At 58.5% G+C, this 13140-nt stretch overlaps 1 protein-coding gene across 1 annotated transcript in view; it reads right to left on the reverse strand.

Annotated features, from left to right (window-relative positions):
* Positions 1-312: 312 nt before the first annotated feature.
* The window catches only part of ACACB (acetyl-CoA carboxylase beta), a 37567-nt gene continuing 24739 nt past the window's right edge, over positions 313-13140 (reverse strand). Inside the window, exons 30-40 of the mRNA XM_081113780.1 lie at positions 12258-12401; positions 11551-11671; positions 9782-9878; positions 8132-8228; positions 7573-7708; positions 6166-6343; positions 4711-4823; positions 4314-4468; positions 3603-3773; positions 3373-3509; positions 313-2759 (exon numbers count right to left, since the gene is read on the reverse strand). Of these exons, the coding sequence (XP_080969906.1) occupies positions 2633-2759; positions 3373-3509; positions 3603-3773; positions 4314-4468; positions 4711-4823; positions 6166-6343; positions 7573-7708; positions 8132-8228; positions 9782-9878; positions 11551-11671; positions 12258-12401 (1476 nt within the window). The 3' untranslated portion in view covers positions 313-2632. The remainder of the gene's footprint in view (positions 2760-3372; positions 3510-3602; positions 3774-4313; positions 4469-4710; positions 4824-6165; positions 6344-7572; positions 7709-8131; positions 8229-9781; positions 9879-11550; positions 11672-12257; positions 12402-13140) is intronic.

Here is a 13140-nt window from a genome sequence, read left to right on the forward strand (position 1 = left end):
GGTCACGGTTTGATTCCCGGTCAAGGGCACGTGCCCGGGTTGCAGGTTCAATCCCCAGTGTGGGGCGTGCAGGAGGCAGTCAATCAATGATCCTCTCTCATCACTGCTGTCTCTCTCTCTCTCCCTTCTCTGAAATCAATTTTTTTTCAACGTATTTTTTAAAAAAAAAGAAAGAAAAAGCCCATGAAACAAGGGCTGGTGGGGATGTGCAGAAACCAGAAGCCTGCGTGCTGATGGTGGGATGTAAAATGGGGGTGGGCGGAGGGAAACAGTATGAAGGCGCCTCAGAAAAATGAAACAGAACCATCATATGACTCAGCAAGTCGACCTCCAGGTATAAACCCCAAAGAAGTGAGAACAGACTTGACCAGATATTTGTACATCCACGTTCATAGCAGCGTTACCCACGGCAGCCCAGCGGTGAGAGCCGCTGCGATGTCCGTCGGTGGGTAAGTGGATGAACAACACAGTGGACTGTGAGCCACCTTCGAAAGGAGACGCTGACACGTGCTCTAACACGGATGCACCGTGAGGCCGCCACGCTAAGTGAGATAAGCCGTGGCAAAAGGACCAATACTGTGGGATTCCTTGTCTGAGGTCCTAGAGCAGCCAAACTCCAAAAGAGAAAGCAGATGGTGGTTCCCCGGGGCTGGAGGGGAGGGGGACACGAGGAGTTAGTGTTAGTGGGTTTGGAGTTTCAACTGGAGCTGAATAAAATGTTGTGGAGACAGAGGGTGCTGGTGATGGTTGCACAACAACGAATGTACTTCATGCCACTGCACGCCAGACTGGTACGTGTTATGCATATTCTGCCACAATAAGCAATGTCTTCTAGGCCCTTGGCCTGTGTTTCCTGCAGACGACGCTGCTTGGAGATATACCACACGGGTCAGGGTATCACAAGACAAAACTCCCCCTCAACCGCATCCACAGCCAGTAGCCTGTCGTGTTTGTGATCGAGCTGGAGAGGCTCGGTACTCCCCCTGTAGAGTTTCCTTCGGGGGAGGAAGTCCAGTCCCGGCTGTGTCCTGAGCTGGGGGCTGGCTGCAAAGCCCAACGGTGGCAGGAGGATGGCGAACTCCAGGGGAAAATCGGGGGGGGGGGGGAGGAGAGGGGGAGTCGCTTGGGGAGGCGGACTGCCTTTGCTGATCCAGATATTCAGTCAAGGCCAAATGCTTCCTTTAAAAAATAATTTATTCCACACATCTCATGGTGGGTTCCTCCACCCCCCGTCCCTGGGTAGCAGCTTGTCGTCACCGGTCTCTCCCTGCAGAATCAAGGGGCGTCCCCGACGCAGAAGACATTCGGTTCCCAAGCAGCACGGGCGCCCCTCTCCCTGGCCACGGGATGGAGCCACCAGTAATGCATCAGTCCCCCACCCCTCACCGCCCCCACGCCAGCGATGTCATTAGCTGGTGACCAGACTTTTTTTTTTTTAACTCAAGACAGCCTCAAGCATCTGGCGTGCGAGGGGCTTCCCTGGGCAACCATTGTCCTCCAAATTGGCCAGGCGTCACGTTGGATGTTCTCAAACTGCCCGTCACTGACGTGGGGGCGGCCAGCTTCCCCCCGTGGCCGGCACCCGGACAGGGCTGTGCTGGTGGGCGTGTTGCAAAGGCTCCCTGAGCAAATCGGCGTGGTCCTGTGGCCCAGTCCTGGGAGACCAACAGCTCTGCCCCTCGGCTGGATCCCGCCACATCAAGGCACCGGAGGAGAGGGTGATGGTGACTTGAAGGGGCCCCCCACAGGGGTGGTGGCCATCCCAGCCCTGATGCCTGTGAGCAGGTGGGCTGTGAGTTTGGGAGGGCTTTCCGCTGCCTCTAGAGCCCCAACAGGGCAGGAGGGTACCTGGAAAGGGTGGCCAATCCCGTGGTGGGGGCGGGGCTGTTCCTTGTCCTCAGAGGGAGGGGCAGGCAGGGGGCTGTGAGCCTCCCAGAAGAGATCTCCATGTGCCTGGGACCTTACCCCTGGGCAACTCTGCTCATTTTCCACTCCTTTCCCCAAAACGGAATCTCTGCCCCTCAGCGCTAAGCACGGCCTGCCGGTGGGCCAGCCCTAGCGACTCACTAGGGGACGTCGGGGAACAAGATTCCATTTTATTCTCTTAATAAATATCACGGGGACCCTTGCCCGGGCGACTCGACAGTCTCCAAATAGCATCGTTACAAAAATAGGTTTCTCTTCTTCGTCTTGTCTCTTTATTTCTTTCCTCGGCTTCTGTGTTCTGCTGAAATATAGATGTTTACAGCAAGAGCCGGTCTCCAAGTAAAAAAAAGAAGATCCCATGATCTGATATAAAACGAGCCTCAAAGGACACCTGGGTCCCGCACGCCAGGCACCAGAAGGGAAGGGAACTCGGGCGCTTGGGTTCAATTCGATTCAGTGATGCAGCAAAAATGTCTTCAGAGACAAATATTCCCAACAACGGAGAGGAGGCGCTTTCCGCCTGGAGAGGGCGCTCCTGAGCGGTTTATTGGGACAGGAGTGAGTTGGGAGCCAGCAGCCCTGCAGAACTGCCCGAGGACTTTTTGTTTTAAAAAGCAAACCCCCATGGTCCTGGCAAGGGCCTGCGGTCGGCGGGCCGGTGCGGTTCCTCTTGCCTGTGGTGCTGCGAGTGGCCAGTGGGCAGCGCTCAGGTGGAGGCCGGGCTGTCCATGGTGGACAGGAGGTGAGCGACCTGGGCCCGCTGGGCTGGGCTGATGTGCTCGCTCATGTACATCATGCAGTCCACAGCCACCTCGGGGTTCTCTTGGACCAGGCTGCAGGGGACGGGAGAGAAGGGTTGGGGTCACCCAGCGTGGCCCTAAGAATCGCTGTGCAGGGCCATGTCACCTTCCTGGGGGGGCAAGAACCCCGAGCTCCCCAACCTCTTCCTGCTGTGGTCGCCACGGGGGGTGACGGTCCCGTGGGGGGCAGGAGGGAATACGGCCTGGGGGTCAGGCTGCCTTGAGGAACGACAGGGGACCCTACAGGTCACTAGTTGTGTTACTGAGACCTGAACTTCAGCTTCATGCCCCTAACGGGGTCCCACATGATCTACTTCCTTCTTTCCAGGAGACCCCCTGAGAATGGGGGTGAGCAAACCATCCAGAAAGGCTGATACCGAATGGGAGCCAGCAGCCCAAGGCCTGTGGGTTCTCTGGCCATGACCTTGGACAAGCTGCTTTCTATTCCAACACGATCCTGAACTGAAATCCTCGCACACCCTCGCACGGCACCCCCAGGGCTCTGGGGGAGTCACGGCCTCTTTGCTGGGGGCTGGGCCCAGGGCTGTGGTGGGGACCTCGGGGCCTGCAGTGTTGGGACAGGCAGCTGGAGGCCGATCCCAGCTCTGCACTTGCTGGTCAGTCCAAGGGATGGGCGGCCACTCACCCTCGGATGGTCTTGAGGACAGAATCCCGCTTCAGGTACTTGATGTTCTCGCCGATGGTGGAACGCAGGCCGTCGCCCACCTGCCAGTGCTGCTCCAGCCACTGCACCACCATCTGGTTGTTGTCCCACAGGTAGGCCTGGGGGAGCGGGGGAGCAGAGGCTGCCTCAGGGGGACCCGCGGCTGCGCAGGCCCACCCAGCGTCCGCCCGCCCGCCTCCGCCCTGGCCCACCTTGACGGCGCCCTCCGTCTCCACGAACCAGCGGCGCAGCATGGACTGGATGTGCACGTGGCTGAGCTCGCTGCTGACCTGCAGGATCTCCTGCTTCACCTGGTCCTCCAGCAGCAGGCGGCGCAGGCGCCAGTACAGGAAGGTGCGCGAGGTCCTCCACTCCAGGATGTCCTGCGGGCAAGCCCAGGCCTGAGTCGCCGCTGCCGGGGGCTGAGCTGGCGCTGGGAGCGGGCTCTGGGATCATGCCCATTTCACAGGCCAGGAAGCTGAGGCCCGGGGAGGTGAAGACACCCGCCCAAGCAGTGGCAGAGCCAGGACTTTGCCAGAACATTAGACGGGCTTCCCAGAGGCAAGGCGTAGCAGGTGACTGACTCTGGGACGTCCTCTTGGGGGTAGGGCCCTGGGGCAGGGGTTGTGATGACCAGAGGTGGGTGAATACGGGGCAGAAACCACACTTCCCACATCCGGCTCAGCAGTTACAGCCACACACAGACTGGTGGTCCCAAACCTCGCTGCCTATTGAAATCTCTTGAGGATTTGGGGGGGAAAATACTGATGTCGGACTCCCACTCCCGAAATCCTGATGTAACTGGTCTGGACATGGGCTCCAGGATGTTGTGAAGCTGCCAGGGCGATGCTGACATGCAGGGTGAGCCCAGGTCTCCTCCCTGAGCTGGAAGCCAGTGCCTGGCCGTAGCCGCAGGTGCTTACGGAGATGACGCCCTTCTCCAGCATCCTGCCCGGCGTGTCGTGGAGGTCGGCGAACTGCACCGCCACCTGGTGGTAGATGGGCAGCAGCAGCTCCTCCCGGGCCTTCAGCCGGCCCTCCAGGTCCTTGCGCTCCTTGTCGGACAGATCAGCCACTCCTGCGGGCCAGGGCACAAACCAGAGTTTGCAGGAGGCCTGAGCTCTAACTGTGACCGCTCCCCCAAACCAAGCTGCTCCTGTAGGGTCAGAAGCACCCCCACGATGGCGAGATGGGGCCGACCTGCTACATGTGAACATTTAAAATCTCTCCCAAGCTGGTAGCTGTTTGGGTAGGTCTCCCACAGCGGCGTGGGCTGGGCCCCCCCGACCGCGGAGGGTGGCGCACGGCGGACCCTCGCACCTAACTGCTCCACGAGCTTCTTGTAAGTGGGGTCGATCCTCCTCATGGCCTTTATCTGGTCTTTCTTTCGGAACTTAATCTCCACTGTTCCCTCCGGCTCCAGAACACCCCCCCTGAAAAAACAAGAGGTAGGGGTGAGGTGGGCGAGGGGTCCCCCCCCCACCCCGCCAGTGCCAGCCAGCCAGGAGACATGGGGTTGAGGCGAGGAACCAGGACGTCTGGGTGTCAGTTCCGAGCTCTTTCACTGACTCGCTCTGTGACCCTGGGCAACTCACCTTCCCTCTCTGGTCCTCTGCTTCTATATCCGTACAATGAGGGGCTGAGCCTGTGTTTTAAATAAAGTTTCTGAACTCTAGGAGGCCCTTTCCGCTCTAAGTGTGTGACTTTTTCCAGGACAGTACAGCCCTCCGGCCCCTCAGCCGGTCCTTCCTGACCTTCCTAAGGGCTGCTCTCCCCCAGCCGGGGTACTGCTTCTTATCTCCTTACAGCTCTCAACGGCACGATGAGGAGTCCAACCCGGTCCCATAGGAGCTGCCCTCCCATATCCAACCCTCTCACCCACCCCTCAGATTCCTCTGGCCCCCTTTTCCTGTGATAACTTGGAAGCCCTGAGGAATATTGTATGTAGCTCTGAGCTTCCTGGCAGCCAGAGCAAAAAGTGAATGAGGCTGCTCATGCCTGAGTCCTCCAGGAGGATCTGGGCACCCTGGACGTGGGACAGGGTTAGCCGATCTGTGCCCTACCACAATGCCTAGCATTGCCTGGTATGTGGTAAGGTGCTCGATACATAGTCACTAAATGGATGGATGAGTAAGGGCGTGAACACAGGAATAGGATGCCTGTATTTTGGGCAGAACTACTCTTAAGGCCTTTATATCCTGTACAGCACATAGCAGTGAGTCTTCACTCTGCCAAGGTTTCTCTCCCTGAAGACCTGGTATCCTGTCATGCGAGTCTTCATTCAGTCGTGTGTTTGCCGCTATTTCTCAACCACCCAGTAGGTGTGACTGTGCCAGGCAGGCCCTGGGTTATAAAACTGGACAAAATGCAGCCCCTTCAGGAACTCAGAGCTCTGGGAGAGACTCAGAGTTCCAGGTGACTAAGACCAGGTGACTGGTTCTCACTGGTCTTATTTCCCTTTTCATCCTGGCTGCCAGGTAGCTCAGATGCTTTTGGTCTTTCCTTACTTGATTGCAAACTTCCTTGGGGAGCAGAGGAGTGTAAGTTAAGAAAGAACAGACAATTCCTCCACCACCTCTTTGCTTCGGCCACTTGCTCTAATGAGAAAAACCCAATTGGATACTGGATGCGAGTTTCAGGTTAAACTGGAAGTGCTCCATCCTTCAGAAACAGAGCGCCCCCGAGATCCCAAGCCGGTGGCTCAAAGGTGAAGGGGCCTCCGACTGGCATAGAGAATAAGAGAAGGCTGAGCCAGGCTGAGGGCGACACACCCACCTGCTCTCTTTGTCTGCGTACATCTCTATGCACAGGGGGTTGATGGTGGAGTCCAGGACCACCCAGGAGCCGCCCCGGAGCTCCGCGTAGGGCGGGATGTAGATGAGGATGGGCTGCTTGTACTGCCGGAGGCCGTCCACGATGTAGGCCCCGAACTTCAGCACCTGGTCATACATATCTGAAAAGCAAAGCGACTGCCCCATGAGGCAGCTCCGGCCCAGAGCTCATGCGCAAGCAGAGTGTGTTGTGCTGGGGGCTCTGGCAAAGCGTGAGCGGCTGGGAGGCTGCCTGGCTCTGTGAAAAGAGCCTGGGCTGAGAGTCAGGACCGGCCCAGGCACAGGGGGCTCAACCATCTGTGTGGTTGTTGTTTTTTAAATACATTTTTATTAGTTTCAGAGAGGAAGGGAGATGGAGAGAGAGGTAGGAACATCAATGATGAGAGAATCATTGATCAGCTGCCTCCTACACGCCCCATAATGGGGATCCAGCCTGCAACCCAGCCATGTGACCTCCTGGTTCACAGGTCAACACTCAACCACTGAGCCACGCCGGCCAGGCTCAACCATCTGTTTTATAACAGGGGCGATGTGTCCGTGCGACCCGGGAACAGTCGCTCTCCCTGCCTGGGCCTCCATGTCCCCATCGCAAAGGGAAGCATGAGGGCATCGAGCGCTAAGGTCCCTTCTGGCTCTGACTCTGCCACACGCTGTCCCACGTTCCCAGCCACAGACGCACAGTCCCTTCTGCTCTTACTTCCCAAGGGACACCCAGGTATGTCCCTCCAAGTGCCAGACACCCTCCGTGGTCACACTAACGCAGTAATAAAGTCAACTGTAACCACACAGGCCCGAGAGGGGCCCATCGCAGCCTGACCTTGGCCGCCCGAGGTTGGCCCTATTCATATCCCCCTTCACAGAGGAGGGAACTGAGGCTCAGAGAGGTCGCCCAGCTAGCGAGGACTCACCCCAGGTCTGCCCGCCTCCCAGGCCAGCTCTTTCCTCCACACCCTGCTGACAGCCACTGTACCTGCCAACATGCTCAGGGCTGACTGCCGGCCACAGAGGCTCCCAGCAGCCCCCTGAGGAGGGCGGGGCAGACACACCACCTCCTCATCTTACTGAGCGGGGAGTACGGAGCTGACTGCCCCATCCCTCGGCAGCTTCTGGGACGCCCCTCCCTGCCCTGCCACTCACGGCGTGACCTCAGGCAAGTCCCACCAGGAACCCTCAGTTTCCCATCTGTGAAATGGGCTGTTTCCAGAACTGCTCCCATTCTCCGGGTTGTGCCGGGGGCTCAGCTAAGGCAACGATGGGACCAGACACAGAAAACACGGTGTCGCCACCCCGAGGGGGTGTCCTGGGTGCTGGCCCTGTGGTTTGAGGGCACCCACGGGGGAGGCTGCCTCACCTTTCATGCCACCGGAGAAACCCCTCCAGTTGGCAAAGATCATCAGGGGCAACTTCTCCTGGTTGAAATCCTTGATGACCTGGGCCGTCTTGTAGGCCGAGTCCGGAAACCACACCTGGCCCGCCTGCTGGGTGATCTGCAACACAGAGCCAGCCGCCTGAGAAGGCTCTGGGCAGGGGCGGCCTCGGGACCTGGGACAGGCGGGCACCCTGACCAGCGTGGGCACCAGCACCAGAGCCAGGCTCACAGGGAGGGCGCCTCCCACTGCAGCCCAGAGAGGTCCTGCTGCCCGTTTACAGGCTCAGAGGGGCCTGAGCTCGTCAAGCCAGAGGGATGGGCGAGAGGCAGGAGGGACTCCCGGGACCCTCTGGCATCCTCTGAGGAGGAAGGAAGCTGGTGTGGAAGGTTCTGCCACTGCAATTAGGGGGCTGGGAAAATGGCACTGAGTCCCAGGCCGTCTCCTCCAAGCCTCTGAGCTGGAGAGGCAGGTTCGCAGCCACCAGGACCCACACGTGTGGCTGAGCCCACGAATCAGCAGCCCCAGCCCCCCGGCCCTCACCTTGGCCTCGGAATCCAGGTTGGCGGGGTCTGCGGGCACCACCACCTCCACCGTCCGCGTCTCCACGGCGATCACGCCGACAGGGATGCCCCCCAGCCTGCGAGGTGGAGCACAGGTGAGCGGGTGCAGGGCGCACCCCCAGGCAGTGCAGGGGGCGGTGGGGCCCACCCAGCCCGGCTGTCACACTACGGGTGTCCTGGGAGTGGGCAGCGGTGGCTGGGAGGGAGGCTTGCAGGGCCAGCGCTGCTGTCACTGCAGGGGGTTTACTGGACGGCAACGCAGCTGTCCAAAGCAGTAAGTGCCTCACGAACCGGCAGCTGGAAAGGTCCCGTGGTGCTCGCTAGGGCCACGGCCACCACGGGAGGGGAGGGTCCGCCAGTGACGGCCTGAGGCAGTGCTGGCTGCGAGGACTCCCCGTGATGATGCCACGTTCTCCGTGCCACGAGCCACCCGGGGCTACCGAGCGCTTGGAATGGGGCAAGTACGACCGAGGAACTGACACGGCACCCCCTTTCGTTTTCATTCATGCACATTAAAGTTGCAGCCACCACAGTGGGCAGCACGATCTAGACACCAAGTCGCACTGGGAAAGGCAGAGGAACCCTAAGCCCAAAGGAGCTTTGGTGCAGGGGATGCCACGGTCACCCCCGGACATGGCTGCCCCGTGCTGTGTGACACTGGATTACTCTCTCCTGTCGCCCAACAACCCCGTGAGGCAGGCGAGGGGAGAGCGAGCTTCCGATAAAGGAAGGGCCTCCTGAGATTGCCTCCCAGGTTCTAAAAAATGTTTTTAAAGTGAAACCCTCATGGAGAAGCGACTGGTGCCCATACCAGGCTTCGTAGGTTACTACTGGCTGCCGGGAGCTGAGTAACAACAACAATGATCATGACCAACAGCAGCCGCTCCCACTTACGGAGCATTTATGATGTTGGTTAAGTGCTTAACGTATGTGATCGTCATCACAGTCTCCGGGAGGTAGAATTCTCACCCCCATTTTACAGGTGAGGATGTGAGAGCCCAGAGAGGGTAAGTGACGGAGTGGGGGCTGCACCGCAGGGCCGAGTCCCCAGCCTGGACGCGAAGCAGCTCCATTGTGCCAGGCGTCTGCGTGGTGGACTCTGAGGATGCCGCTTAGGGCTCCATAAAGGGCGGAACTCTCCCTCAGGCCCCTGGCGTCACCTAAGGAGATGATGGCTCCACCGCTGGGGAGTGAGCTGCTCAGCTCTGAGAGCATTCAAGCAGTGAAGCCTTTCACAAGCTATGCTGGACAACAGGATTCCTGCCCGTGGCCCTCCCGAAATGGAATCCCGTTGTGAGTGTCTGTGTGGTTTTCTAGCCAGACTCCCAGGGCCACCTCTGAGTCCCAAAGGGGTCTGTGGCCCCCGGGGCTGGAGCGCCCTGTCCCAGGGGTGGACCAGGGACAAGGATCCCAGCCCCCAGCCAGAAGGTGCCCGAGATGCCACCCAAGGCCACAGACAAACCGAGACTTTATGAAGAAGCTCGTCGTCCAGAAAACCACCCACCAAATTAAGTCCTTCCTTTGGGAAATCCTGGGGCCAAGAAGGAAGTGTCGCTGGGGCCACCTGTCCTGGCACCTGGGAGTCCCCATGCCTGGCAAGGCCAGGGGTGCAGCCTGAGTCCTCTGTTACCTTGCTCGTCCCGTCACCACGGTCTGGGCCCAGGGTGCCAGGATTTCCCTGAAGCTGCCCTGGTCGAAGAATCCGCTCTGCCAGGACCCCTTCAGAGCTGTGGACAGAAGGCAGAAGCCCGGGCTGAGGGGCCAGGTGGGTGAGGACCCCCAGGGTCTGCTGGAGAGGGCAGACTGTTCTGGGGTTTCTCTAAGGACAGCCTGACCTTGACCCCACAGCCCAAATGCCTTTTCTCCGGAACACGACACAGATCCCAACCCCTTGCAAAGAAATAAACAAATAAGTAATATAAATTTTAAAAATTAAAAACAAAAAAACAGAACAGGTCTGCAAAATGTATACCAAGTCAGGGATTCAGTTCATATAGAATATCCGACCACATCAATCCCCATCAATGCCAAACACCGAGAGGCCCTCATCACATCTCTGCTGCTCCTTCCCAAGAGGCGAACAGCTGATGGGCGCCTTCAGGGGGTGGGTTTCAGAAAGGGACCATCTGCCCCGAAAAACTCATCCGTGACCCCTGACCTGCTGGCTGTAGCTTAATAACATTGAACCTCCCATTTAACAGAGAGTAACGTGTTCAGTTTCAGAGAGATAGATAAGTAGAGAGAGGGAGAAAGAGGGGGAGGGGGAGAGAGAGAGAGAGAGAGAGAGAGAGAGGGAGAGGGGAAAGGGGGGAGAGAGAGAGAAAGAAGGGGGGAGAGGGGGAGAGAGAGAGGGGGAGGGGGGAGGGGGGGACAGAGGGGGGAGGGAGAGAGGGGGAGGGGGGGAGAGGGAGAGAGGGAGAGAGGGAGAGAGGGGGAGGGGGGGACAGAGAGGGGGGGGAGAGAGAGGTGTGACAAGTCGGCTGCGCTCCTGGAGGGAAGTGGTGATGTGAGCCACCCCTCCGTGCGCATGACTGCAGGTTGGATAAGAACCACCAGGCAGCGGGAGGGTCTCAGGTTGCAGGTGTGGGAACAAGGCGGCCCCACTTCAAGGTCAGCCTGAGGCCTGGTCGGATGGAGAAAACCATCACTAAGAAGTTGGACATTTTTACATCAAGATAAAGCCGGCCCCCTCCGTGCGCACAGGTGAGAAGGGCCAACAGAAACGGAAGAGGGGGAGCAGGCACGGGGCTTCTTGCTGGCAGAGCCCGGCGCCTCCCGACAGGCCCCCCTGCACCGCGCAGGGAGGAGCAGCCGAATGCTGAAGGTGCAGCCTGCGAAATCCGAGACTCGGGGTGATGGTAACAGGGTAGCTCGGCTTTCCTGTCCTGTTCTGGGTGCTCAGAGTGTAATCATATACCTCCAGGGGACAGACCTGCTGCTTTCGGAGAGGGAGAGGATGTGCGTGTGCAAGTGCATGTGGTAACATGCGTGCACATGAGTATCTGCATGTGTGTGTGCATGTATGCGGAAGAGGTGAAGTTGCCTGTCCTGGGTAAACTCACAGACAGCTCCGTTGTGAAGGTTTAACCAAAGAGAGAGAGAGAAAGGAGGAGGGAAGGGGGGAGGGAAAGGAGAGAGGAGCAGTCCTCGAAATCCTGACGTGCCAGCCAGGACTCTGCATCTCATCTCCATCCTCAGCTCCAGAAACCGGAGGCTGGTTCCATCTCCTCGGTCAGTCGCTCGGGGAAGGCACAGAGTAAAACCTCAATTCCTCCGCGCTCTCCGCAGGCGACCTCAGGCGCCCCCTCAACCCCGATGCTCCTCACCCACGGCTCCTGCGTCTCAGGCCCAGGAAGGAGACCCCAGACCCAGGTCTCAGGCAAGTGCCTGGGGACTTACTTGGGTGAGACCTTCCTGCAAGCATCCACCGGGGGTCGTAGGGGGCTCTCGACGGGAAAAAGTCAATCTCTCTGTCAATGGGGTCAGTGGGTGTGAGGATGGGGACCGGGCTGTGATTATCCTGGAAAAGAAAGCTGGGTCTCCAACTCTGCTCCCCGGGTTCGTCAGCAACGCCGGCGACCTGCCCCTCGCGCTTCCCTCCTCTGACTGTGACTATGGCTGGCTGCCCAGTAGCAGCCCAACCCAAACAAGCTCATCTCTACGATTCTGAGTAGCATGTGCTGCGGGCCCACCAAGGGCTGGGCTCCAAACGTCATTTCACTTCATCATCCGGGTAACACTCTGGGGGTAGGGGCTATTGTTGTGCCCATTTCACAGAGGAGGAAGCTGAGGCTTGGTTGGCCCCAGGTCTGATTGCTATTAAGGGGGAAGCCAGGAATCAAATCTAGCCCATCCCCTCCTAAAGGATCAACCGATAGCATCACTGGCCATTTATTTTTCTTTTTAAGGCCAAGAACAACTAGTGCAGGGTTGGGTGCCTGGGAGGGAGGGAGTCAGGGAGGGAGGGAGAGAGGGAGGGAGGGGTAAAGAAGCATTCACCCCACCACACCTGCAGGGCTCCCTGCTCCCCGTGCTCCCACACCACACAGCCAAAGAATGTCATGACAGCGTCTCCAGGCTCTAAGCTGCAGGAGGGGGTGCCGCACCTTTGGCATGTAGGACAGCCACTCCAGGATGGTATAAACGCCCTCGAAGTCGTCGGGCACGGTGATGTGGGAGACGCCATTGTTATGCATGATCTGCACGCCGCCCAGCTGGTTGTTGGACGTGTAGACCTCTCTGCCCAGGACCTGCTTAGACACGGCCAGGTTAGCGAGGTTCTCCCCGGCCCGGGGACCATCTCCCTCCTGTTTGGTGGTCATCTCCCTCGGTGGTCCTCACCCCGGGCTGCACGTTGGAATCACTGGGAGCTTTTACACACCCGGATGCCCGGGCTGCACCGGTCCAATTATATTAGAGTCTTTGGTGTGTGTTTTAACTTCTGGATAATTCTAACATGCAGCCCAATTTGAGAAGCAGTGTGTCCTTTGATGACCTTGATTACGATGACTTATGACGACTTTGCTCATCTCAAAAGCAAAACCTGCCCGACTAGCATGGCTCAGGGATTGAGCATCGACCTATGAACCAGGAGGTCACAGTTCCATTCCTGGTCAGGGCACATGGCCCAGATGCAGACTTGATCCCCAGCAGGGGGCATGCAGGAGGCAGCTGATCAATGATTCTCTCTCATCATCGATGTTTCTCTCTGTCCCTGTCCCTTCCTCTCTGAAATCAATAAAAATAAAAAATAAATAAAAAGGCAAAGCCCTCCCTCATGTTTCTGACTCAGTGGGTCTGGGACCGGGCCTGAGGATCTGCATCTCTAACCCGTCCCCAGGGGGCGCTCATGCTGCTGGTTCGACCGCACTTGGAGACCCTCCGTGGGATTTGAGAACATTCTATCAGGGAAGCTTTACAGCAACGCGGCAATGTTGCCATGGCGTGAACAAAGCGGAAACCACACTGCACATTCACTGAGACTCAGCA

Source organism: Myotis nattereri, assembly GCF_964212035.1.
Source record: "Myotis nattereri genome assembly, chromosome: 19".
Lineage (NCBI taxonomy): Eukaryota > Metazoa > Chordata > Mammalia > Chiroptera > Vespertilionidae > Myotis > Myotis nattereri.